Here is a 25,919-nt window from a genome sequence, read left to right as displayed (position 1 = left end):
CGGGGCCGGTGCCGCTGGGAATCCCCGGCTCAATCCCGGGGGGGGGGGGGCAGCGGGGACCGGGAGGGGGCTGGGGGGGGTCAGGGGGGGGGGATGTGGGGGTGGGGGTGGGAGGGGGGGGGCCGGTACCGGGGCCCGGTGCCGCGGTCAGGGCGAGCGGCTCGGAACGGCCCCGCCCGGAGCTCGGCCCCGCCCCGGCCCCGCCCCGGCACCGGGCACCGGGACCCCCCCCCCGCATCACCCCCCCCCCCTGCATCACCTCCCCCCCCCCAACGGGACCGGTGGCACCGGGGGACCCCCCCCCCACACCCGGTATCCAGCATCCCCCACCCCAACCCCCACCCCCGCGGCACCGGGACCCCCCCAGACACACCGGACCCCCCCTAAAGCACTGTACCCCCCAAAATACTGTACCCCCCCAAAAGCATCAGGACCCCCCACACCCCTAGGCAGTGGCACCGGGACCCCCCCCAAAACACCGGGACCCCCCCAATAATACCGGGAACCCCTGAAACACCGCGACCCCCCCATTCCACCGTCTGCCCCGCCACCCGGGACCCCCCCCAAAGCATCAGGACCCCCCCCACCGGGACCCCAGCACCGGACCCCCCCCCAAAACACAGGGACCCCCTCAATAATACTGTACTCCCCCCCAGTAGTGGAGCCCAGACCTGCCCCCACCCCCCTGTCCCAGTGCTCCCAGCTCTGTTTGTCCCCAGGGGCCCATCTGTCCCGCAGCCCCATCCCCCCTGTTCCATCTGTCCCGTGTCCCCCCCATATGTCCCCATCACCCCCTGTCCCCTGTCCCCATGTCCCGAATGTCCCCATGTCCCACCACTCCTGCACCCCCCGCTTTCCCCTGATTACTGCCTATGTCCCCCCCGCCCCCACGTCCCCATGTCCCCTTGCCCTGTCCCATGTCCCAATGTCCCCATACCCCCATCACCCCCATATCCTCCTGCCCCCATGTCCCCATATCCCTGTGTCCCCCTGTCTGTCTCTGTCCTCCCGCCACCCCATGTCCCCCTGCCCGTCCTGCCCCCATGTCCCCGGCTACCCCCGCTGCCCCCATCACCCCCTTGCCCCCATCACGCCCATGTCCCCCGCCCATATCACCCTATGTCCCCCTGTCTGTCCCCCTGCCTGCCCATGTCCCCCTCGTCCCCTTGCCCCCCCATGCCCCCATACCCCCTGTGCCCCCCTGCCCCCATGCCCCCCCATATGCCCCCCCAGTGTCCCCATCGCCCCCCTATGTCCCCCTGCCCCCCCATGTCCCCATGTCCCTGTGTCTGTCCCTGTGTCCCCCTGTCTGTCCCCTTGCCCCCCGCCGCCCCCAATGTCCCCCTATGTCCCCCTGTGCCCCCCATGACCCCTATGTCCCCCGCCCCCCACCGCCCCCATATCCCCCCGCCTCCCCATGTCCCCCTACTGCTCCCCTGCCCCCCCCATGTCCCTGTGTCCCCCTGTCTGTCCCCCCGCCCCCCATATGTCCCCCTGCCCCCCTGCCTGTCCCCATGTCCCCCATGCCCCCCATCACCCCCTCCCCATCACCCCCATATCCCCCCCTGCTCCCTGCCTCCCCCCATCACCCTCATGCCCCCCCACGTCCCCCGCTGTGCCCCCCCCCCGCCCCCCCCATATCCCCCTGCCATGCCCCCCATGCCCCCCCCCCCGCCCCCCCCACCACCCATGCCCCCCCCATATCCCCCTCCCCCTCCCCCCATCACCCCCCACTCCCTTCCCATCACTGCCCACGGCTCAGGAGGGAGGGGGCGCTCCCGGCCCCGCCCCACCCCGCGCGCGCCCCGGGGAGCGCAGCCCCGGTGCGCCCCCCGGCGTGGCCTCTGCCCCCCAGGCCCCGGCTCGGGACTACATCTCCCACTACCCCCGCGCGAGGCCCCCCCCTTCAACCCGTCCCTCCCAGCATGCCCCGCGGCCGGGCCCGCGCCCCCTGGCGGCGGCGGCGGCGGCGGCGGCCGCAGCGGCGGCGGGGATGAGCGAGGAGGGGGCGGGCGGCGGGGCCAGGCGCAGCGGCGGCGGCTTCCCCAGGCACGCGCTCCCCCACCCCGGGAGCCCTCCCCGGGACCCCCCCGCGTCCCCTCCCCCCTTCCCTCCCCTCAGCACCGGGCCCGGGGGAGGCCTCGGGCCTGGCCCCCCCCCCGCCTCATCCTCCTCCTCAGGGCCTGGTGCCCCCCCCTTTGGTGTTCCTCTTCTGGTGTCCCCCCCGCCCCCGTGGCCCTGCCTTTGGGTCTCTGTTTCCCAGGGGTCTCGTGCCCCCCCCCCCCGCCGTCCCCGTCTGGCGCCCCCAGGAGCCGGCCACCCCATGCCCCCAAGCCCCGCCACCCTCGACCGCCGCAACCCCTCTCCCCGTGTCCCCAAAACCCCTCCCCTGTCCCCCATCCCCTCCCCATGTCCCCGCCCCCTTCTCCCCGTGTCCCCAACCCCTCCATCACACCAGCCCTGTCCCCATGTCCCCAGGCCCCATCCCCATGTCCCCATGCTGCTCCCCTGTCCCCATGCCCCCAGACCCCCCTCCCCGTGTCCCCAAACCTCCTCCCCTCACCCCTATCCCCATGTCCCCAAATCCCCTCCCACCAACCCCCTCCCTGTGTCCCCAAGGCCCCTCCCCACTTCACACCAGCCCCTGCCCCATGTCCCCAAGGCCCCATCCCCATGTCCCCAAGGCCGCTGACCCCCCACCCCCCTCCCCATGCCCGCCCGTCCCCCTCCCTGCCCGGTGTCCCCTCACTGCCGGGCGTGGTGGCAGCCCTGTCCCCAGCCTGGAGCAGATGCTGGCGTCCAGCCCCGGGAAGACGCCCATCAGCCTGCTGCAGGAGTATGGCACGCGCATAGGGCGCACCCCGGGCTACGACCTGCTGAAGGCCGAGGGCCAGGCCCACCAGCCCAACTTCACCTTCCGCGTCACCGTCGGGGACGTCAGCTGCACCGGTGGGTGGCCGCGGCCCCATAGAGTCCCACGGAACCCCATAGAGTCCCACGGAACCCTACAGAGCCCCACAGAATCCCACAGAACTCCACAAAACCCCACAGAACCCCATAGAGCCCCACAGAACCTCATGGCACCCCATAGAACCCCACAGAGCCCCACAGAACCCACAAAACCCCACGGAACCCCACAGAACCCCATAGAACCCCACAGAACCTCATGGCACCCCACAGAGCCCCACAGAGCCCCACGGAACCCCACAGAACCTCATGGCACCCCGTAGAACCCCATAGAGCCCCATGAACCCACAGAACCCCACAAAGCCCTGTGGCGCCTCACAGAACCTCATGGCACCCCATAGAACTCCACAGAGCCCCATAGAACCCCACAGCACCCCACAGAGCCCAACAGAACTCCACAAAGCCCCACAGCACTCCATGGTGTTCCACGGTGCTCCACAGCACCCCATGGAGCCCCACAGTGCCCCCTGGCATCCCACAGCACCCCATAGCACCCCACAGCACCCCACAACTCCCCACAACTCCCCACAACACCCCACAAACTCCCCATGTTACCCCACAGAGCCCCACAGCGCCCCATGGAGTCCCTCAGGACCCCCCAGCACCCCATGGCACCCCCATGGCACCCCCATGGCACCCCACAGCACCCCGCAGCACCCTATGGCACCCCACAGTGCCCCACAGCACCCCATAGCACCCCCACAGCACCCCACAGCACCCTTCCCTTCCCCATACTCAATGTAGGGCCCCCCCCATCCCATTTCCCCTGGGTTTCCGGGGCTCCCCCGCTGCCCCACCCCATAACTGGGGTGTGAGAGGGTTTGGGGGGGGCCCCAAAAATGAGCCCACCCCCCCCGTGTCCCCCTCCCCATAGGGCAGGACCCAGCAAGAAGGCGGCAAAGCACAAAGCGGCCGAGGTGGCCCTAAAGCTGCTCAAGGGGGGGGACATGCTGGAGCCCGGCGCCCCCCGAGGAGCCCAGGTTGGGGGGGGGGCACCCCAAAAGGCTGGAGGGGGGTTGGGGTGTGGGGTTTGGGGATGCTGGGTAAATGGGGAGGGGATTTGGGGTGTCCAGGAAGGGGCTTGGGCGTTTCTGGGGGGGCTTCGGGGGCTTGGGGGTGTCCAGGAAGGGGCTGGGGGGGGTTTGGGGGAGGGTTTGGGGGTGCTGGGCAAATGGGGAGGGGATTTGGGGGTGTCCAAAAAGGGGCTGGGGGGGTTTTGGGGTGCCCAGGGGGTGCTGAGCAAATGGGGAGGGGATTTGGGGTGACTAGGAAGGGGCTGGGGGGGTTTTGGGGGGGCTTTGGGGGTTTGGGGGTGTCCAGGAAGGAGCTGGGGGAGTTTTGGGGGGGCTTGGGGGTGTTGAGCAAATGGGGAGGGGATTTGGGGTGTCCAGAAAGGGTCTGGGGGGGATTTGGGGGGCCATTGGGGGTGCTGGGCTAATGGGGAGGGGATTTGGGGGTGTCCGGGAAGGGGCTGGGGGAGTTCTGGGGGGGTTTGGGGGTGCCCAGGGGGTGCTGAGCAAGTGGGGAGGGGATTTGGGGTGTCCAAAAAGGGTCTTGGGGGGGGGTTGGGGGGCTTTGGGGGGTGTTGGGGTGCCCAAGAGGGGTTTTGGGGGGTGCTGGAGGGGGTTTGGGGGATGCTGGGCACTGGGACCCGCTGGGTTTGGGGGCGCTGGGAAGGTTTTGGGGTTTCTGGGGGGGGGGGTTGGGGGCATCTGAAGGGAGTTTTGGGGGTGCCTGGAGGAGGTTTGGGGGTGCTTGGGGGGGGTTGTAAGTGCCCCCGGGGGGGGGTTTGGGGGTCCATGGGGTTGCCGGGGGGGGGGTTGTGGGGGGTCCCCGATTGGTTTTGGGGTGTTTGGATGGGTTTTAGGGTCCTTGGGTGGGTTTTGGGGTGCCTGGGGGGGGATTTTGGGGTACCCGGGGGGGGGTTTTGGGGGGGCCGGCTCGGCCGTTAACGTGTCGCCTTTCTGTTCCCAAGCTCTCCTTTCCCCCCAGACCCCCCCGTGGAGCCCGGCCCCGCCGCCACCCCCCCGACCCCCGCCGTGCCCCCCCCTTCCCCCAGGTGAGGGGATGGGGGGCACCCAGAGCCCCCCCCCACATCCCCCTGCACCCCTAGACCCTTCCCCAACCCCCCCAAACTGGGGGTGAGTGGTTTGGGGGGGGTTCAGGGCTACCCCCCCTGACCCCATATCCCTCTGCCCCTCGTAGGGGCACCCCCCTGGAGGCGAAGGCGCCCGTGCCCCCCCCCCAGTCCGAGTGTAACCCCGTGGGGGCTCTGCAGGTGAGTGCTGCGGGGTGGGGGGGGGAATTTTGGGGTCGGGGGGGGCTTTTGGGGGGCTGCCAGCCCTACTGGGGGCTGTTTCGGGGTGTGGGGGCCTCCTTTTGGGGCTGGGTGTCCCTGTTTTGGGGGGGCGGTCCTAGTTTGGATGTGACCGTGGATATTTGCGGGGGGGGGGGGGCTTGTTTGGGGCTGGGATTTGGCCCGTTAGGGGTTGGCTGCCCCCATTTTGGGACTGGTTACCCTCATTTTGGGACTGTTTATCCCCATTAGGGACCGGTTATCCCCATTTGGGACCGGTTATCCCCATTTGGGACTGTTTATCCCCATTTGGGACCAGTTACCCCCACTTGGGGACAGGTTTTCCCCATTTTGGGACCAGTTACCCCCATTTTGGGGCCAGTTATCCCCATTTTGGGACCGGTTACCCCCACTTTGAGACCGGTTATCCCCATTTGGGACCGGTTATTCCCATTTTGGGACCGGTTATCCCTGTTTTGGAGCCGGTTATCCCTATTTGGGACCAGTTACCCCCACTTTGGGACCAGTTATCCCCATTTTGGGACCGGTTACCCCCACTTTGAGACTGGTTACCCCCATTTTGGGACCAGTTATCCCCATTTTGGTGAGCCACCACGTCCATCTGGGTGCGAGGAGCAGATATGGGGCCAACCATCCTAGTTTGGGGCCACTTTGGGGACGGGGGGGGACACCCTTTTAGGGCTGACCATTCCCATTTCGGCCGCACCCTCACCCATTTTTGAGAACGCAGCCCCTTTTTTGGGTCAATTTCTCCCCGTTTTGGGGTTCTCCCGTGCCTGTACCCAACCCTAACCCTTTCCCCGTGCCCCCCCCATGTCCCCCCCCCAGGAGCTGGTGGTGCAGAAGGGCTGGCGCCTGCCCGAGTACACGGTGACACAGGAATCGGGGCCGGCGCACCGCAAGGAGTTCACCATGACCTGCCGGGTCGAGCGCTTCGTGGAGATCGGTACGGGGTTGGGGGGGGGCCCCACAAGGCCTGGGGGGGCCCCCATGGGATACAGGCTCACGGTGTGACCCCCCCCCTGCAGGCAGCGGCACCTCCAAGAAGCTGGCGAAGCGCAACGCGGCCGCCAAGATGCTGGTGAGGATCCACAACGTGCCCATGGAGCCGCGGGAGGGCAGCGAGGCCGAGGTGGAGGAGGATCAGTTCTGCATGGTAGGGGGCGCGGGACCCCCCCCCGGGGACATCCCGAGGGGTTAATGGGGTCATGGGGGGGGGAAAAGGACACCCTGAGGGGTTAATGGGGCCGTGGGGGGGGGAATATGGACACCCCAAGGGGTTAATGGGGTCATGGGGGGGGTGTGGACACTCTGAGGGGGCATGGAACCCCCCCAGGACACCATAAAGGGTTAATGGGGTCATGGGGGGGGGGAAAAGGACACCCCAAGGGGTTAATGGGGACATGGGGGGGGAATATGGACACCCCAAGGGGATAATGGGGTCATAGGGAGGGGGAACATGGACACCCCAAGGGGATAATGGGGACATGGGAGGGGTGTGGACACTCCAAGGGGGGCACGGGACCCCCCCAGGACACCCCAAGGGGTTAATAGGGTCATGGGGGGTGTAGACACTCTGAGGGGTTAATGGGGACACGGGGGGGTGCCTGGACACCCTAAGGGTTAATGGGGACATGGGGGGGGTGTGGACACCCTGAGGGGGTCACGGAACCCCCCCAGGACACCCTGAGGGGCACACAGAACCCAAACCCCAATATCCCCATGTGGGGGGGCCCTGCCTGGGGGTCCCAGCAGCCCCCATATCCCTGGCAAGTCCTGATCCGGGGATCCCAAGGTGCCCCAAAAGCATCCCCACATTTAGGGACCCCTCCCACGCCACGTGCATCCCCAAGGGGGGGGGAGGGGGGTCCCTGCATCCCCTGATCCCCCCCCCCCAAATTTGTCCCCGCAGGCTGGCCCCCGGCTGGAGGGGCTGCGGGGCCGCGCCGCCGGCTGCACCTGGGACTCGCTGCGCAACTCGGCGGGAGAGAAAATCCTGCAGCTGCGCAGCCACCCCCTGGCACCCATGGGTGCTGGCGCCTGCGCCCTCCTCCAGGAGCTCTCCGAGGAGCAGAGCTTCGCCATCAGCTACCTCGACATCGGTGAGACCCCCCCCCACCGTGCCCCCCTCCTGCCACCCATGGGTGCCCCAGCCAAAGCTTTGGGGTGCTTTGGGTGCTGCGGGAGGGGCTGATGGTGTCCCCCGTGTCCCCCTGTGTCCCCCCATGTCCCCTGTGACCCCCCATGTCCCCCTGTGCCCCCGTGTCCCCTGTGACCCCCCGTGTCCCTTTGTCCCCCTGTGTCCCCTTTGTGTCCCCCTGTGTCCCCCTTTACCCCCCCGTGTCCCTTTGTCCCCTTGTGCCCCCTTGTGCCCCCCTGTGTCCCCTTTGTCCCCCTTTGCCCCCCTGTGTCCCCCCATATCCCCCTTGTCCCCCTTTGCCCCCCCATGTCCCCTGTGTCCCCCCCCGCATCCCCCCGTGCCTCCCTGTGCCCCCCTTTATCCCCCTGGTGTCCCCCCATGTCCCCCGTGTCCCCCCGTGCCCCCCTGTACCCCCCTGTGCCCCCCTTTGTCCCCCCATGTCCCCCCATGTCTCCCCGTGTCCCCTGTGTCCCCTTTGTCCCCCCTGTGTCCCCCTGTGCCCCCCCCATGTCCCCCTTTGTCCCCCTTTATCCCCCCGTGTCCCCCTTGTCCCCCCTTGTCCCCCTTTTATCCCCCTTTGTGTCCCCCCCCCCAGATGCGCTGAGCCTCAGCGGGCTGCACCAGTGCCTGGTGGAGCTGTCGACGCAGCCGGCCACCGTGTGCCACGGCGCCGCCCCCTCCCGCGACGGCGCCCGCTTCGCAGGCGGGCCCGCAACGCCCTGCAGTACCTGCGCATCATGGCGGGGGGCAAGTGAGACCCCCCCCCTGGCCTCCCACCCTTCCCTCGGCGCCCCCCCCCCCACCCTCGGCTGGACCCACGGACGCCCGGCCGGACCCACGGACACCTGGAGCCAGCGGGGAGACGCAGGCGGAGCCGGGGAGCTCCAGGGGGAGCCCCCCCCCCAGGAGAAAACCTGGACCCCCCCCCGCCGACGGACACCCTGGTGGGCGCCCAGCCCCACCCACGGACACCCAGACGGACACCTGGACCCACGGACGCCCCCCGTGGGCACCCGGACGGACTCTGGGACGCACGGACAGACGCACGGACAGACACACTAAGGCCCCAGACGGACCTCAGGGCCGGGGGGGGGAACCCCCCCCCCAAAAAAAAAAACAACAAACTTGCCCCCCCCCTCCCTGCGGGCGAGGCGGGTCCCTGGGCAGCAGCCAGCCCCCAGGAATAAAGCTGGGGGGTTTGTAACCACCCCGCCTCGGCGTCTTCTTGGGGAGGGGGCCGCGGGATGGATTGGGGGAGGGACGCAATTAATGGGGGGGGGCTCAGGGGCGACACCAGGGCAAGCGGTGGGGGCTGAGCGGTGCTGGTTTATTGAGGGGGGGGCTGTGGAGCGACGTGCATGGGGTGGCGGCGCTGGCACAGCCCCACGGATGGACGGACAGATGGATGGATGGATGGATGGATGGATGGATGGACAGACGGACGGACGGACGGATGCTCAGCGGCGGCGGCCGAAGCGCTGCGGGGTCGCCATGGTCCAGAACGGGGCTGTCGGAGGGTCCCAGCTGCGGGGGCTGAGCCGGGCCAGGGCCCCCGGCCCCCGGGGAAACCTGGACAGGAGGGGATGGAGCAGCCGCTGGTACCCGCCGGGGGGACGGACGGACGGACAGGGGGACAGGGGGACAGGGACACGGACAGACGGACGGGGGGGTTCAGGTACAGATGGTGACAGGGGAGGGCTGGGGACAGAGGGATAAGAGGAGAGGGATGGGGACAGGGAGGGACAGACGGACAGAAGAGGATGGGGATGGAGAGACGGAAGGGGACAGACAGAAGGGGACAGGGACAGATGGACGAAAGGGGATGGGGACGGATGGACGGAAGGGGACGGGGTTGGACAGATGGAAGGGGACAGACGGGAGGGGACAGGGACAATGTAGGGGACGGACGGACGAGAGGGGACAGACAGACAGACGGGAGGGGACAAACTGCGTGCCAGGGACGGGGCCAGGAGGGCAGGCAGGGACAGACGGACATGGGGCTGGACAGACAGACAGACAGGGAACAACCTGAGGGACCGATGGGGACACACACACGGGGGGGGGGCACCGACGGGGACAGACACAGCACATGGACGGACAGACGGACACCACCGGGACCCCTCGTCCCGCTCCTACCCCCACCCCCCGGTGTCCCCCCGGTGTCCCCCAACCCCAGACCCCCCCCCCCCGGGACCCCCCCATCTCACCTGGGGGGCTGCGGGAGCGGGGCCGGGCTGCGGCCGGGGCGCTGCAGGGAGCGGAGCAGCGCCCCCAGCGCGGCGGGGCCGGGGGTCCCCGGGAGGGGCTCGGGGCTGGCACCGCCACCGGCACCGGCACCGGCACCGGGGGTCCCGGGACAGGAGCGGGTGGGGGGCAGGACCCCCCCCAGCAGCAGCAGCAGCAGCAGAGCCGCCTCCAAGCGCGCTGCCATCGCCTCTGCGCCCCCCACCCCACCCCGCTTCGCCGCTTCTTATAGCGGGACCGGGGCTCGAGGACGGCCCGGGGGGGTCCCGGGGGACCTTGGGGGGGGGGGCCGGGGGGGGGGGGTTGGATGGCGGGGATCAATCCCGGCCCCGCCGCTAATTAAAGTCATTTACCAGCCGCGACAGCCGCCGCCGCCGGGGACGGGCTGCGACGGGACGGGCTTGGAGGGGGGGGGGGACAGGGGAAGCGGCGGCCCCCAGCCCTCGGTCCCCGGCCCCAGCCGCCCCCCCCCCCCCGGTCCCGGAGCTGCCCCGGGTCCCTCCCGGACCCCCCCCGACCCCGACCCCGGCCCCCCCCGGCCCCCCCCTCGCCGCTCTCTGCCGCCATCCCGTGGCCCCGCCGCGCTCCTGCAGCCCCGACGGGGCGGTCCCGGCTGCGCTGCCCCCCCCCGGCCCCGATCCGGCTGAATTCGCCCCAAAAATTCCCTTTCTGGGGGGTAGGGGAGGGGGCAGGGCGGTTGCTCACCCCCCCCCCACACCCCCCCCACGGAGGTGGCGCCCACCCGAGGGCTGTCCCCGAGGTCACCGGTGCCCAAAAAGTGCCACCGGGGCGGGACGGTGACACCGCTGGACCCCAACCCATCGAGGGGGGGGGGTCCCCACGTAGGGGGGGGGCCCGATGGTGGCACCCAGCTGCCATCCAAGCAGTGTCCCCCCCCCCCCAGGCAGCTGTGACAGCCAAGTGTCATCCCCAAGCGTCCCCCTCCCCTTGTAGGTGATGCCCAAGGGGGTGTCCCCGTCCCCCCCCCGCCCCGTGTCCCCCCCCCCAGCCCCGTGTCCCCCCCCCAGGGTGACACCGCGGTTGTCCCCAAGCAGGGGGCGGCAGCCACCATCTCCTCGGTAATATTTTAATGTTATATCTGCAGCATAAATAAAAGGCACATTACATGTTTGGTACGAGGCGGCCGACGGGGGGGGGGGGCGGGGAACGTGTCCCCCCCCCCCACCGTGTCCCCCCCCCCCTCCCGGTCACCCCCCCACCCCCCCCCCACCCCCCCCTACCCCGGTCCCTGGGTCCCCGCGGGGGGCTGTGAGGACCCGCTCACAGGAGCCCCTGCGGGGGCGTCCCTGGGGGGGCCCTGGGGGGGGCCATGGGGGGGCTATTTGGGGGGGGGGGGGGGAACCATTTCGTTGCATAAGGAGCTGCGCATCCGTTCAGGACGTTGCTATATGTCTATATAGGTCTGTATATACTCGTAGATATGCATTTCTTTATAGATACTACACCCTCGGGGTACGCTTTTTTTTGGGGGGGGGGGGCAGGGGGGTGTTTTCCTTTTTCTTGGCTTTTTCCGTTCGTGATCGTCAGCGCTCGCCCTGCGAAGCAGCTCAGGGTGGGGACGGGTCCCGCGGGCACCTCCCGGCACGGGGCTGGGGGCTGCGGTGTCGCCACCGCCCCCGCGTGCATGAAATTTGGGGGGGAAACCAAACAAACGGGGCCAAAACCAACCAAATTCCCATCTGAGCCCTCGGCTCCGGCCCTAAGCAAGAAGACACGGGGGGGGGATTTGGGAGGAAAAAGGCCCCGAGTCCCCCCGGCTCCCCCCACCCCATCACCAGGTGGGGGCTGGAGATCCTGGGGGGGGTCCAAAAACTCTGCTGCAAAGCTGGGGTTGGGGGCAATGCGTGAGACCGAAGGGGCACAAAGCTGTATTTTTGTTTTTTTTTTAAGGCACCACGGCCGGGGGCTGGCAGGGGAAGGTGCACGCGCTCGGGGGGGGGGCTGCCGGCCCTGGAGCAGAATTTGGGTTCTCACCCCCACCTGAATCTGTCTCTGTGCAAGAGCTGAAGCAGGAGGGCGAGCAGGCACCAGCTCTTCCCTTGCCTGTCCACATGGGGGGACCCCCTGTCACCAAAGACTTGCCACAAAGTCCATCCTCCCAGCCGAAAAATCCCCGAAATCCCCCCAAAACCCCTGCACATCCCCTCCAGCTACTGTCACGCTACCCCAGGGAACAAAGTGCCTCCAAGCAACGCGGGGGCTCGGCAGGCTGCTTGGCTCCGGGTTACAAAACCACGCTGTCCCCCTGCTTTTTGGCAGCCAGGTTTTAATTAATTAATTAGGCAGCCCAACGCATCCTCACGCAGCCACTCCATCAGCACGGAGGTGCTGGAAAAGCATGGGGGGAAAAACTTGCTCTCCGTGTACCCGTTTCTCCAAAGACCCTAAAAATGGTCATCTCTTAAAAAAAAACAACACCCACAACTCTTAAAAAAAAAACTCTACAACCAACCCTGACCCTCGTGCTGGAAATGTGACCAGCAGCCCGGGTTCGTGACGTTCAGCTCTGCCGGGCACCTTTTGCAGCCCTAAAAAGTGATGAACCTCTCCGGGGTGCCCCAAATTTATGGCTTGGGATGCCCGCCCATGGCAGAGCCTTGCCCCGCTGCTTGGGGCCGTTTGGGGAGATGTTTTAGCGAAATATCACGCCGGATTTTTTGGGCTACCTTCCTCCTGAGGAGCTCAGTGGGAAGATTCAGCTTTGTCCCTCCCTGCAGCCAGGGACAGTCACAAACCAGGACCTGGAACCTGCTCCGGGACCTGCCCTGGGCACGGCTGAGCTCCGCAGGGTGCAAGCACCAGGGTACCGCACCTGAAGGGGCTCAGGACGGCTGCAACCCTGGTAATTAAAAGCAAAAACAACACAAATGTTAAGGTCTCATCAATAACTTGTTCCCTGATTATTGCTGCCCAGGTCTGGAGCTTTACAACCTTTTCTTTTTTTTTTTTTCATGGCTTTCCGGGTCTGTTCAAGGCACTGCGCGTGGAGGGGAGCTGGGGTGGGGAGATGCTGGAGCTGGGCAGCGAAGCGGGGAGGCACAGGGAGAAAATCTGCAGGGCCCCCACCTCACCTGCCAGGTCTGAGCGACCCGGGGGTGTCTGGTGATGGCATTGAGGCCGGGATTTCACCAGCTCTCCCCTCACCACCTGCTTTTTGTCTGAGCCGGGTCACTCCGAGTCCCTAAAGGGAAAATTTGGGGTTCGGGGACGCTGCCGCACCCGACGCCAGCGCTGCCCTGGGCTCGCAGCCCCCCAGCACCACGCTCTGTGCCCCCTCCTGCCAACCCCACCAGCCCGTGGTGAGGCCCCCGGCTGCTCCTTGCCTCAATTCCTCCTTTCCCTGCTCTTCAAGACTTGTGCTGGTGCCGTTCCTGGACGCTGAGCCCTCGCTGCAGCCTAGGAGGAGCTGGCGAGCCGCAGTCAGCAGCTCCAAGGCGCTGCGCACCCAGCTGGGCGACGAAGCCAATGTTTTACAAAGACATTTTTGTCATTACGAGACATTTTTGTCATGCCTGCTACCCCTGGGCGAAGGGAGACGCTTTCGCTCAACGCTGCCCAAAACCCAGCGCGGGTTTTGGCAGGAGGGGGCGCGGCGCAGGGGCTGCTTCCCCTGGCCCCAACCTGTCCTGTGGGGATGTGGGACCCGCTGAAAACCCCAAGGACCCTGCTGAAAACCCCGTGGGCCCCGCTCCCAGCTCGATCTCACCACAAAAACACGGCCTGTTGGGGCAGTGAGAGCCACGACACCCGTTTTCGGGCAGAATCCCTGCAGAAAAAGCGTTCGGGAAACAAGGGGGGAGCTGGGGGCTGCTGCGGGGTCTGAAACAGAAGGGCAGTGGTTGAGGCCAGCGGAGCACGAGACGAGCAGGACAAAGCAGAGGTGGCAAAAACCAAAACCGAACCCAGGAGCTGGAGCTGGCACCGCTGAGAGAGGGCGAGGAGAAGCCGAAAAAGAGAGGGGAGGAGACAGAGCCCATCCGTGGGCAAACCAAAAATCACCCGCCCTGCCCGGCCGTAATGGGGCCGGGCGCTTTGCTTTGGGTTTTGCTGTCCCTGGGGACCTTCCAAGTGCAGGGAAGCCAAAGGGACGAATCGCTTTGACAAACCAACTTGGCTCAAAAGTGGCGAGTGCGACCTGAGGCGGGCGGGAGCTCGGGTGAGGAGGGGGGGCAAAGGGGTCCGGCAGGGAGAGACCCCCCCCCCCCCAAGGGGGAGGCCAGGAAGACCGAGGGCTGACGAGCTTTGAGGAGGGTTCTTGGAAGAGCCCCAGAACCCCCAGTGCCCCTTCCAGCTTCCACGAGACGAACTCCAGCCCGCGAGCATCACCTGCCAAGGGCCAGCGAGGGCCCTGGGAAGCACACACAGCCCCAACATCGAGGCCGGCTGTTAGGCTGCCCTGGAAGCAGGACGAATCCTTCATTTGCTCTGGCTCGGAAGCATTTCGTGCGCCATCATCAAGAGCAGAAGACAATCGTGACGAAGAGGTAAAGGCCGGGCAAACAGAAACGCCGCCGTGCGCTCCCTCCCCTCGGAACAGGCAACGATCCAGGATTTAAGGCCACCATTCTTTAAGGTTACGCGTCAAGGAGACGATCCTTGGAACCGGAGGGGTTTGTTCTCTAAGGCGTGCAGTGGGGCTGAGAGCAGGGACGAATTTTGGGGCTCACATTATCACCGGAGCTGGGGCAGCTCCTCCGTTCGCGTACCTCCCGGCTGCGTGGGTCCCCGCAGGTCCCCGCAGGTCCCCGAAGGCGCAGTCGGCGCCACGTTACTGTAAGGAAGAGCAAGAGCAGCCCCGCTGCTGCTAGAGCGGCCGGTGCCTGTCCCTGCTGCCTGGGGGAGGCCCGGGGACACCTCCCGGGGCAGCACGAGCGACCGGTGGTTTGCAGGGGTTCGGCTCCGGTAACGTCAGCGTGCTCCAAAAAAGCGTCGCCGGCATCTTGCGAGGAGAGCGACCTCGATCCCTTTAACCTCGGAGCTCAAGGAGGCTTCCTCGTCCGAAGGTGCAATGTTTCAGGTAGCTAAAGTGGTGGTGAGGGGGGAGAGCAGATGCCTGGAAGCAGCATGCTGTTAAAAATAAAATACACTGACAGCACGGCTAAATGTCACAGCCTCCCAGGAGCTGCGTTTTCCTTTGCTGAGAGCGCAGGGCGAGGGAACGTGGGGGGTGGGGGGGCACTGGGACGAGTGAGAGCGCCACGGGGATCCGCCGAGCACGGAGGTTTAGTGTTAATGGAACTGATTCCTGAAAGCAAACCATCCGAGGTGCTTTCAAAGCGAGGCTCCGCGTGTGTCCGGGTGGCTCCGCACGGTGCCGGAGGCTTCGAGAAGGCGCTGGGTGCGAAGCCGCCCGGCGGGGACGGGTTGGGCACGCACGGCAGCGGTTCGGGGCCGGGATCTGTACAGGCTACGCAGTGTCAGAAGCGCCATATAGCTGCCCTTAACTCACTTTTTTTAAAAAAAAAAAGAAAAGAAAAAAAAAAAAATCCATCTCCGTCCCCACCGCTCGGGGACTCGGGGACGGGCAGAGTCCGCGCTTTGCTTCGCTCCGTGTCCCGCGCGGGGGCTGCGCCATCATCTGCCGGCAGACTGCGACTGTGGGGCCATGATGACGTGGGGCTGCAGCGGCACGGCCAGTTCTGTCCTTTGGCTCGCCATCTGCGTGAGCACCGAGGTGGCCACGGCTTCGGCCGCCGAGCGGACGCTGAGCCCGTTGGGGGAGGCGGTGACGGAGCTGTGCTGGATGACGGGAGCCGGGGAGCCGGTGGGCTCCGAGCTCTCCTTCGGGCTTTCTGCTTGAGGAAAAGGGGTGGGGGGAAAGGAGAAAAAAAAAAAAAAGTGGTTAGAGAGAGGCTCTGAGTGCTGCTCCTGGTGGTAAGGGAGAGGTGATGGGATGGGAGGCTGCTGCTGCTGCTGCGGGGGCAGAAATTGGTTGGGTTTTACTTAACGCTCCCCTTTTTTAGCCAAAGCAGCCCGGAATAGAGGGGCCGATCCCTCCAGGAACCACGGCTCCCCCCACCAAATCGGGCTCCCCTTGAGGCTGAGCCAGAGCAGCTGTTTGGCAAAAGCGAGTGAGACCTGGAAATAAAACTGATTAGTGGGGCCGTAACGACCCGGCGGGACCCTTCCTTGGAGAACCCCCCCCAAACCTCCCAATATTCACGCCAGGAAGGCGTAAAGTGCCGGCTTCGCCCCGAGGATGGCAGAGCCAGCGCAACCTTCCTGGTAATAAATCCCTTCCCTCGTTATAACAAATGAACTCTCCTACATCTTGTTTCCTGGCGTGGTACTTGGTTCAAGGCCATTTAGCCCGGAGACGGAACGGTTCCTTCGGCGTCCTCACCATCTGTTGGGTGAGCGCTCAGGACCGCGCGCGACGGAAACCCTTCTGCAAAGGCACTCCAGCAGGTTTTTTTGCCCGTTTTTTTACACAAATCACCTGGCCTGCTCGTTATTGTGCTCTAGAACATTAAAATCAATTAGAGGCCGTCACAAACTGTTGGCTTGCTCCATTTCTTCCGGGGCGTTGCAGCAGGGACGGGAGGCAAACAAAGGCAGAGACCTTCCCCCGCGCCCCTTTCGGAGCTTTCCGAAACTTTGGATCCTCTCCCACCACCAGCCCCCCGCGCCCAGGCAGGGCTCCTACGGCGGAGGATAATTTGTGACCTATCAAATGCCAAGGCGAGAGCAATCAGACCTCTCCTCTTTGGGGGGATACACTCATTATCTGCAGATGTCAGGAGGAAATTCCCTCCTGTGCACTTGGCGAGATGAATTACGGGTAAGACGCGGTCACCTTCCTTTAACAGAGCAGAATAATGGCAGGAGCCGGGATACTTCTTCCACGTCGAGAGGGTAAAACCCCAGGACGCCAGAAAATCAGAGGAGAGGTTTGCAGCCTTCCTGGGCACGGGCAAACGTAGCCGAGGGCTCAGCTTTCTGCCAGGTGCGTGGATATCGCGCCCCTTTCCCCTTTTCCCTTCCCTCCTCAAACCTTGGCGTGGCCTCTGCTGGCACGCCGAAGGATGCGGCTCAGCGCAGCAGATCCGAAAACTGGCTTGGCGGTGAGAGAGAAGGTCGAGCGGAGCAATATACTAGTTTGGCATCCCCAAAAGGAGATTTACAAGGTATTACGAATAAAACAACCCGACTGTACATGAGGCAGCTGTAATTCCATCGAGGGAATCTGGCATTTCGGTTTAAGGAGCTGCTTAGTCACAAATCTCAATAATAAAAAAGGCAGCTGGGGGGGGGGGGGGCGTGAGGAGGGCGGCGTGAATTTTGTGTTTATTATTCAGCTGCGTGGCGAATTCCTATTATTGGAGCAGCCAGGAATAATAATAGGAACTGTAAACTTTGGAAATTAACAGGAAAAAATCCCGTTGCCTCTCTCTCTTAAGCAGGGAGGATGCTGCCTGAAATCTTTGTTTTTGGGTTTTTTCCCCTTTTCTCCCTGCCTCTTGTCCCCTTTATCCAGGCAACGCCTGGGGACTCCAGCATCTTCCAGAGGCTCTGCACGAACGCCACGGCGCGGAGCTGTTATTGCAGAGATGAGAGGAGAGGCACGACGAAGCCAGACGTAACGTTTAGCTCCGGGGTTGCTTATAATGAAATAGGCAGCATAAAAAAAAAATAAAAATGAAAGAAAGAAAAAAAAAAAAAAGGATAAAAAGAGGCCTTCTAACTTCCAAAGCCAATTTGATGTGAATTGCAGAGCACGAGATACAGAGCCCCATGATGTCATTTATAGGCTGGCCTTTCCTGACTCTGGCTTTGCCTGCAGAGCAGCAGGACTTGGTAACTTCAAAGAGAATTCGAGCGCCTGGCACGCTGCCTGCCCGAGACGCTGGCCCGCGCGCTGGGGAGGAGCGGAGCCGTGGATCTCTGTCAAATGCTCCACGCTGAGGGAGATGCACTGCCTCCCTCCCCCAGTGCTTTCACCCCTGGGCTGCAAGATCTCGGGTTAAAATGATGATTTGCAGCTCCCTCCCCAGCAGGACCCTTCCCGGTACGGATGCTCCGAGCAGGAGACAGAGGAGCAGGGAGGTGATGGAGCAGAGGCTGAGATGAAGGCTCCCTTCCTGAATGCCTTAAGCAGGTTTCTGGTGGTTCGACCTACTTCAGGGGCAGCAGGGACCGGCAGAAGCCAGCACTCACCGAGATAGCCCTGTGTTTTCTTCTGTAGTGCAGTGACGGGGCAGTCCTTGTGAGCCAGCAGGAGCTGCTTCAGCTGAGCAACTTCGTTCCTCAGTAGCGTGACTTCGTTCTGCGAGGGAAACACAAGCACGGGGGGGGCTGCATCGCTCACAGCCCTGCCAGCAGCCTCCAGCAACAGCAGGACGATAATTCAGGTGCCCTGCAAGCTTACGGCTTGTTAGCTGCTTTGAGATGCCCGGGAGTTCCTGCAGGAGAGCCCCTCAAGGTGTTCACCACCAAACCCTGGGCACATTTTTGCCCGAGCCCTCTTGGTAATGCCAACAGCTCGAGTCCAGCACGCTGCTGGGGATGGGGGAGAGATGGACATAGCTCAGAGATGAGCAGACGCTGAGCAGCTTGGGGCCATCCCTGTCCCTCTGGACATGGCCACATCGGGGCCATGCCAGGCTCTGGGGAGCAGCAGAGCTCCTCCAAGCCCTCAGCGCCTCCATGAGCTGTTTCGTCCCACAGGTGAAGGTGTTGGACCTTTAACACGCCGTGTTTTATAGGTGAGGGATGGTGGCACAGAGGGAATAACTCACACGGAGCCCCAGCGATCTGCAGCAGTGCTTGGTGCTCTGGCTTTGCTAACCACAGAGCCATCCTCCCTCCCCAGAGCCTCCCTGATGCCAGGGAGAGCAGTTAACTGTTACCCAGCCCGCTCTCTAGTCCTCTCTGCAACTCCAAGATAACTTTTCCTGAGTCTCTGAGCCTTTCAGATTGATTTTGTGCCGTGAAAACAGGTCCGCTTCCCTAGGAGCTTTGTGCAGCGCATTATTCCCCTATTGAAATGTTTGGACAAACAGCTGAAACTCAGGCAATTGTGTTTCCAAGTTGCCCAAGGAAACAGTTTCTATAATTATCTTGGGAAGAGAATAAAAATACCATGATCAGTGCTATTGAAAAAAATCCCGCTGCATGAGTCACCAGCAACCAGGGGAAGAAAAAGCCCCGAATGGACACGAGTTCCATTTTTTGCAGACCAATCCTTGGCCAATGCTGAGTGCATTAACAAGGGGGCTAATTGCAAGTGAAATTACGTTCAGCTGCCCGTGTTTGTAGGTTTGCTGCATTTCTGCTCGGCAGGCGGGGGGTGCAGCCAGAAAACCCCAAGTTCTCCCTAAAAATCAGCCCGGCTGCAGCTGCTAAGCCCCCTCCTCGCCCCTCTGCCAGGTCTGACGTGCAGGGAAGGGAACTGGGGCTGCTTCTGGCGCCCCTGTGCCAGCAGAGAGCTCTTCCTCACGCAGGAGAGGCCTCAGCTCTGTAAATACAGCTGCTTCCTGAGGCCTCCAGCTCCCCTCCTGAGGCTGGCACCGCTCCTCGTGCTGCAGCACTGACGGGGCGAAGAGGCAGAGCCCTTGCCAGGGGGACAGGGGGAGAAAGAAGAGCACTGAAGGGCTCCTCCCTGGCTGCTGGGAGTGAAATGGCTCAGAGGCAGCAATCCTGCTCCAGAGAGGAGCATCCAAACACCTTTTGGCTCCGTGGCACGGGGAAGACGTCCCCTCCGGAGCCACCGTCCCAGCGCCGCCGGGCTGGCGAGCGGCTGCGCTCAGCCTCGCCGGTTACATACTCACGCTCAGCTGGATGTTCTGGGTCGTGAGCTCCTCGGCTTTCTTCTCCAAGGAAGACACCCAGAGCTTGCGTTTCTGCCTGCAGCGGGACGCGGCGGCACGGTTGCGCTCCAGGAACCGCTGCCGGCGCTCGTCGGGGTCTTCGTCCACCGTGCGCCTCCGCCGCCCGCCGGTGCTGGGCGTGGGCTGGGCAGGGGAAACCTGGAGATGGGGGCGAGGGGAGAGAGATGCTGGGAGGAAGCTCTGAGGCAGGCTGGTGGCTAGCACAGCCCGGTGTAACCCGCTCATTTCCACTAGGTTTGGTAAAGAGGTCGGATCCTGCAGCTGGAGCACAAAGGGGTTTGCTTTCGCACACCACGGGGGGACCACGGGCAGCCCCGGCTACAAGGGGGGAGCTGAACTCTGTAAGCTTAAGGTGTGAATCCACCTGGACTCCCTGAGATCCCAAAGATGTGTGGACATCAGGGGAATGAGTTAAATGCCAAGCTCCTTCGTGGAGACGCTGAGGGCCCGGCCAGCTGATGGCACGCAGCCGAGAGCAGAAGCTTCCTCCCCGCAACGCCGAGGAGCTGATGCGGTCAGTGACCACGGGCAGAGCAAAAGGCACAGCCTTCCTCCTCATCTCACTTCAGAGACTCGAAAAGGAACTTGGTGTGACTGGGGAGGTGCCTGCACAGCCAGCTCCTGCTCGCCAGCCGGCGGAGGGCGACTTCCAGCTGCAGGGCTGGGAGCGCGTGGCCCCGCTCTGACGCACGGTCTCCGTTCGGGCTCGGTTCCGAGCGGGCAATTTGCTTTAAAAATTCATTTGGGTTGAATTTTCCCTGAACGTCTTCAGCTCCACAAGCTCTCGGAGGCAAGTGGCTGAAAAGATTTCGCCGCGCCGCACAATTCCCCCGTTTTATTTCGGGAGAACAAAGGAAAAGGCGGCGAGGGCAGAGGGTCCTGCGGGCACAGCCTCGGCGGCGCTTCTGCAAGGGCTCTGTAATTACACCGCCACCATCGGGGAGTGCAGTTACACTTCGGTACTCGCTGTCAGGCAGCATATGGATATTAAACTTTTGGAAGCCTATCTAACTGACAGAGCAGGTGGCGATCCTGATGGAAGGCTGGCATTTGGCGAGCTGGCAGGAGCCGGTGCAGTTGATTGCCTAAGAGGGGAGCATTTAACCCTAGTAATTGAGCGGGGAGAAGAGAGCAAAATATTCTTTCAGAACTCCAGACCTTGTCACGCAAATTAACACGTTGCTGAAGTTTTCTGCCTGGTGCTGTTTGAGAGCATTAGTGTTGAAGAGGCAGTGAAAAAAAAAACAAGGTTTTTAACCCATTCTGCAAGCCAGGTTTTCCTCCTCTTTCCCTGAAGCCCAGAACCCCCCAGCACGTCGGCTGAGCAGCAGCAGACCTGTGGCTGAGCTGGGGAGGGGGCGTCGGGGTGCTGGACGAGGATCTGACTCTGCTCCGGGCGCGCAGTCACCATCGTGCTGGCTGAGCCCACCACCAGGTTGCTGCCGTTGAGCGAGGAAGACGCCGTCAAGCTGGCCTTCAGCCTCTGGAGAAGGAGAAAACGGGACATCAGCGGGGGTGATCCGCGTGCCGTGAAGGTTTTATCCCGCTTCAAATCCCAAATGAGAGCCAGCCCCAAAGGCAGGCTGCAGGGCTCGGCTCAGGCCTGAGCAGGCAGGTGCCTGCATCCCAAAATTGCAGCTGGCAAGATTTTAAACTCCCAGCTCTGCCCGTGAACCCTGCAGACACCCAAAGCATGGCGGGGAGGGAGCAGCGACAACGTGGGGCGCACCGGGAACGGGAGAGCAAGCACTGCCCTAGGAGGCAGCCCCCACCCCGTCTCAGACCCAAAACCGTGGGGTTTCGTTGCTCTTTGCTCTGAAATTTAGGTTTGCTTCCTCCTGAGTTCGAGCTGTGGAAGAGCCAGCAGTGGAAATTTTTTTTTTTTTTTTAATTTTAAGGAGTCGACACAAAACCCATTACCGGGATCCTTGGATCACAGCATCTCTCCTCTTGGCTCTGCCTCCTTCGAGCCCACCTCCAGCCCATCTGTTCCCTTGGATCTGGGAAGCGCCAGCTTTACAAAACAGCCGCGTTTAGGACGGGGCTGAGGTTTGTCTCCACAATAGCCTGTGCCTGCTCTGCCTGCCAGAGCCGCAGCGCTGATTAGTCTAATATTCCTGCTGGCATTTCCAACACCTGCTCTCGGTGCGAGGCAGCGCTCCGGCGGCTGTACGGGGCTTCGGGCAAGCAGCAGCTCTTCAGGAAAGCCACGGGGGGAAAAAGCCCCCAGACACCTTTTTCTGGAGGAGCTGGGGATGTTTGAGGGACATCGATGTGACGCCCTCCTCGGTGTGTTTTTGGACACTTACCATTTTGGCTTCCGAGTGCACGGGGAGGCCCGAGGGCGAGATGGAGCCGCTGCTGTTGATGGGGGGCCCAGGAATACCGGGAATGTTGGGCACCATGGCCATGGGCCGAGCCAGCTGTCGGGGAGGGAGCAACACGCGGGCGTGAGAAAGCTGCGGCGCCGCTTTCGGTGGCGAGCTCCGTGAGGTGGCTGTGTAATAACTCCCCATTTATAAAGCTTGACGCACGTTCAGCACTTAACTGCTGCCATCCGTTACGTCTGCTGTCACCGAAGGCCACCAGCCACCCCTTTGGTGGCCACGCCGGCTGCTGAAGGATTGCCCAGCCACACCAGCCCGGCGCTCGGGACAGGGAGAAGGGTGGGTGGCACGAAGCCTCCCCCCTTTCTCTCCTTGGAAGGTTTTTCCTCGCCAGAAAACGAGCGCAGATGGAGAGGGAGGGAAGGAGAACCCCTCTGCTTCTCTGCCCAGCTCTGCTGCAGAGCTGCAGCAACACCAGGGGTAAAAGCATCCCCTTTTCCTGAGCAAGGTTAAAAAAAAAACCACCAGGGTTTGCATTTGCGCTCACAAGCCGCCCAGGTACGCTGCTGCAAAGCTCTACAAACGCAAGCCTTGTTCCCAGCGAGCAGGGAGGTGTGAAGATGTTTCCGTGCCCCTGAGCTACCTGTGCATCTGCCTCTTTTGACGTCAGCGTCGCCGTTACCTGAGGCTGAGGGTTTGGGCCATGACTCACTCCGAAGCCAAAAGCCGTGCCCAGCAGGACGGGCAGGATTCACGCCAGCTGCCTGGCAGGGAGCTGAAACGCTCCGAAGCCCGAGCAGCCACCCACCGGGCAAATCTGCTCATGAATTTTGGACCACAGCAAATGCTCTGCGTGCAAAAAAAGCACAACCCGCAAGGCTCATATTCCAACAGCACTTCAGCACGGTGGCGGGGCCGGGGTGGCTTTCCTGGCCTGCAAAGACCAACATGTTCCCTGCAAGCTCGAATGGTTTCAATCGAGGCACGCTGTTCCAAATGGAGGCAGCTAATCAGGGATCCTACAGCTCCCAGCCCTGGATCAATGGCACGAGCCATCTGTCTGGGCACGGCTTTGTTTTTTTCCAGACTTATTGCCCTCTAGTGTGATCGACACGTTATTACCACCTTGCCAGAGCTGGCCCCCCTCCTACTCCTCCTCTTCAAGTCTTATCTTGCACAGAGGGGGAGAAACGTTTTCATTTTTTGCCAAATGGATCTGTCCGCACGTATTTGGCAGGGGGGAAAAAACTCCGTCCCCTCCTCTGCCTCGCGGAGCTGTGCTGGAAGCGTCCCTTACCGATATCACAGAAGGCATCTGCACAGGAGGGCCTGGGAGGACAGGCATGGTCTGCCCGTTCGGAAGCTGCACGACAAGCGGAAGGGAACCCGTGGGCGACCTGGGGAGACAATTCGAGCTCTCGTGGATTATTTCAAGCTTATATTTCATCATTGCATCACCCCGGCAGCCCCACGAGCTCAGGGGCAGAAGCACAAATTCTGGTCAGCGAATTTGGGCTGATTCTCCCGTTCCTGCTCAGCCCCTGACCAACCAAAACCCCACGGCTGCCAAAGCCCAGAGGTGTGCTGCCCACCTGAACGCAGAGAAAAGCACATCCAGATGCTGCTGCCTGGGGCTGGGGCTCTCCAAAGCTGCTGCAGCCGCTCCCTGGGGAGCCCGAAGCGCTCCAGCACGCAGAGGGGTGGGCTGGGCAGCAGCCCCTGCCTCCTGCTCGCTTCTCAGCCCCTGAGCCACATCTGCTGGGCTCCCACGACAGGGCTGAGCTCCCCATTAACGCTTCTGACCCTTCCAGCTCAGGAGAAAACCTCCTCGAGATCGCTCTGCAGCGAGAGGTGATGGTTGTGCGTGTGCTGACAACGAGGCGCCCGGCTCCCTGCCTCCACCCCGGAGTGCTGCCAACCCCACCGCACAGCCTGCGACCCTCCAGACCCATCCTACCCCTAGGAAAAGGGGAGGAAAAAACCAGAGCTGCTCCGGCTCTGGCTGCTGGGGAAGAGGAAGGAAAGGGTCCCTGCCAGGAAGGGCTGCTCCTCCTGCTCCTCCTCGCTTCGCGCCGGCGCCGCGGGGAGCCGAGTGGAGGCAGAGCCGAGCCAGGAGGAGAGCAGAGCTGCTGGCAGCTTGGCTGGGGGGGAGAGGAATTAAAAAAAAAAGCCTTGCTGCTGCCTTGCTGCCTCCTCTGAGCCCAGGGAAGGGGGCAGAGGAGGCTGGGCTGCCTGCGACCTCGGAGGAAGCTGGCACGGAGTCGTAGCGGGGTGGGGAGAGGCAGGGAGCGCGGCTCGGAGCGGGGAGCTGGCCATGCCAATAACTCAGGCTGGAATTTTTAAGGCTGCCCTGGGACCGCGAACGCTCGGCTCTCATTCATTTCTATTGGGCATCCCAAATCCTCCAGGCTGCTCTGAAAAGCCCGGCCTAACAAGGCGAGTTACGGGGAGGTCACAGCCTCTCCTCCATCTCTGTCACGCCGGCGACCCCACCACGTCTGCCGCAGCCCTAATGCAGGGACCCTCGTTAAAGCTGCAGCCTGACCCCCCCCCCCCGTGGAGCCTGCTTCAGCTCCGGGGGGGATCTGGCCCTGCAAGCTGCAAAGGGCACACAAAATCCCATTAAAAGTCCAGCTCCCCCCAGTTCTGATCTTGTCGTGTCTCCAAGCGAGGGGGGGGCTCGGTGCCAAATGGCCCCGCGAGCCTCTGCCCGTGCTGGGTTCCTTGGGGGGGGGGTTAAGGCCTTTTTGGAACCCCAGGACAATCACTTAACCCCTTAATGCCTCAGGACAGGATTTAAAACTCTCCGTCAGGAAGCCTGGATTGATGGTGCCACGGGGTCAGGGCAAAAACACACACGAAAATATGAAGTGACAGCCCCCAAAAAAAAATGGCCCGGTTAATGCAAGGAGCCAGCCCCCACCCAGGGCAATTAGAAAGAGGCCAGGAGCACGGCAAGAAAGCAGCATCCTGACAGCACAGAATGGAAGTGGGGCTAAAGAGGTGTCTCCTGAGGGCTCATTGTCAAGGGCTTCCTGCATCCTTCGGGCTCCTTCCCTTCATGTGCGGGGCCGGGGCTGCCTCACCGAGGGCTCTGGAGCCCCCGATCCTGATGGCGAGGAGGAGCAGCTCATTACATCTGCCGAAACAAACAGCTCCCGAGGCAGAAGCTGACCATGAAGGAGGCCAGCAGGTTGGAGCCGGGGTCACACTTCAGCGGCCACGGCTGTCTGAGGAAATCCCAAAGCCATTAACGGAGCAGACGATTTCCTAACCGAGCTCTCTGCCCCGCACCAGGCTGGAGAAGCCACCCGGGAGTCCCCCGGCTGGCCGTGTTCCCATCACAGACACCAACTTCGTGTCACCGTGTTTGGGGACTGGGTTTCATTTCTCCCCGCGGTGCCTTCTGCCTCGTTTCGTTCCGCTACGACAATTAGTTCCTGCTTTCTGCACTTCCACCCCATCCTGCTCATGCAACGAGACCCTAATGCCCGAGCAGCCGCAGCGGGGGGATTTGGGGCACCTCAGCGGGGCTGGCAATCAAGGAAATTATTTAGGGACCTAATTACTGCCCAGGAAGCTTGACGGTGTGGGAGGAAAACCTCGGCGCAGGTCTCTCTCCTCCGTACTTACCCCAGCTGCCTGTTGGAAGGGGGAGCCTGGGTGATGACGGAGGTGGGGGACGGCAGCGTTGGGTGCAGGGGGTCGTAGCCCAAGTGCAGAGGCAGCGAGCCCGGGCGCACGATGGTTGGGGTGGGCGTAGAGACGATGACGGGCTTGGAGGTGATCTCCTAAAGAGAGGAGCGAGGGACAAAAGGAGTCGTGCTGTTAGCTGTCAGGCTGATCATCACCCTTCTGGACACCCCCTGATGGCTTTAGGGACATTTAGTGGCAATTAGGGGAATTGGGAGCGGAGGCACGGAGGGGAGCCACGTACCCGAAGGCACACTGAGCTGAAGTCAGTGCAGGGAATGGGGCAGGGAAATTCAGACTCCTACTGCCTGCAGCAGCCACTGGGAAATAATCCCCCTCTCCGAAATAATCCCGAATCCTCTCCGAATCACCGCCCTGTC

At 63.3% G+C, this 25,919-nt stretch overlaps 2 protein-coding genes across 9 annotated transcripts in view; one reads left to right on the top strand and one right to left on the bottom strand.

Annotated features, from left to right (window-relative positions):
• The first annotated feature begins 1,921 nt into the window (after positions 1-1,921).
• Positions 1,922-8,631, top strand: TARBP2 (TARBP2 subunit of RISC loading complex). The gene is given in 11 exon segments (XM_072031990.1): positions 1,922-2,049; positions 2,768-2,953; positions 3,842-3,932; positions 3,934-3,947; positions 4,943-5,026; positions 5,173-5,245; positions 6,113-6,230; positions 6,313-6,440; positions 7,197-7,386; positions 8,020-8,120; positions 8,123-8,631. Coding segments are annotated over 11 exon segments (1,098 nt in total). The 5' UTR covers positions 1,922-1,993; the 3' UTR covers positions 8,180-8,631.
• Positions 8,632-11,560: 2,929 nt separating this feature from the next.
• LOC101794328 (cyclic AMP-dependent transcription factor ATF-7) overlaps positions 11,561-25,919 on the bottom strand; it is a 62,123-nt gene continuing 47,764 nt past the window's right edge. For 6 of the 8 annotated variants that reach the window (XM_038172548.2, XM_038172549.2, XM_072031951.1 and 3 more), the window contains 7 exons: positions 25,480-25,637; positions 23,144-23,243; positions 21,829-21,942; positions 20,856-21,002; positions 19,456-19,657; positions 17,847-17,955; positions 11,561-15,481 (listed from right to left, as the gene is read on the bottom strand). In XM_038172548.2, the coding sequence (XP_038028476.2) occupies positions 15,130-15,481; positions 17,847-17,955; positions 19,456-19,657; positions 20,856-21,002; positions 21,829-21,942; positions 23,144-23,243; positions 25,480-25,637 (1,182 nt within the window). In that variant the 3' untranslated portion in view covers positions 11,561-15,129. The remainder of the gene's footprint in view (positions 15,482-17,846; positions 17,956-19,455; positions 19,658-20,855; positions 21,003-21,828; positions 21,943-23,143; positions 23,244-25,479; positions 25,638-25,919) is intronic. The other 2 variants (XM_027445494.3, XM_038172552.2) reach the window with 1 other exon arrangement.

This window comes from Anas platyrhynchos, chromosome 34 (genome assembly GCF_047663525.1).
Source record: "Anas platyrhynchos isolate ZD024472 breed Pekin duck chromosome 34, IASCAAS_PekinDuck_T2T, whole genome shotgun sequence".
NCBI classification, from domain to species: domain Eukaryota; kingdom Metazoa; phylum Chordata; class Aves; order Anseriformes; family Anatidae; genus Anas; species Anas platyrhynchos.
The sequence above is the reverse complement of the archived record's forward strand: the minus strand, read 5'-3'. Positions and strand labels throughout refer to the sequence as shown.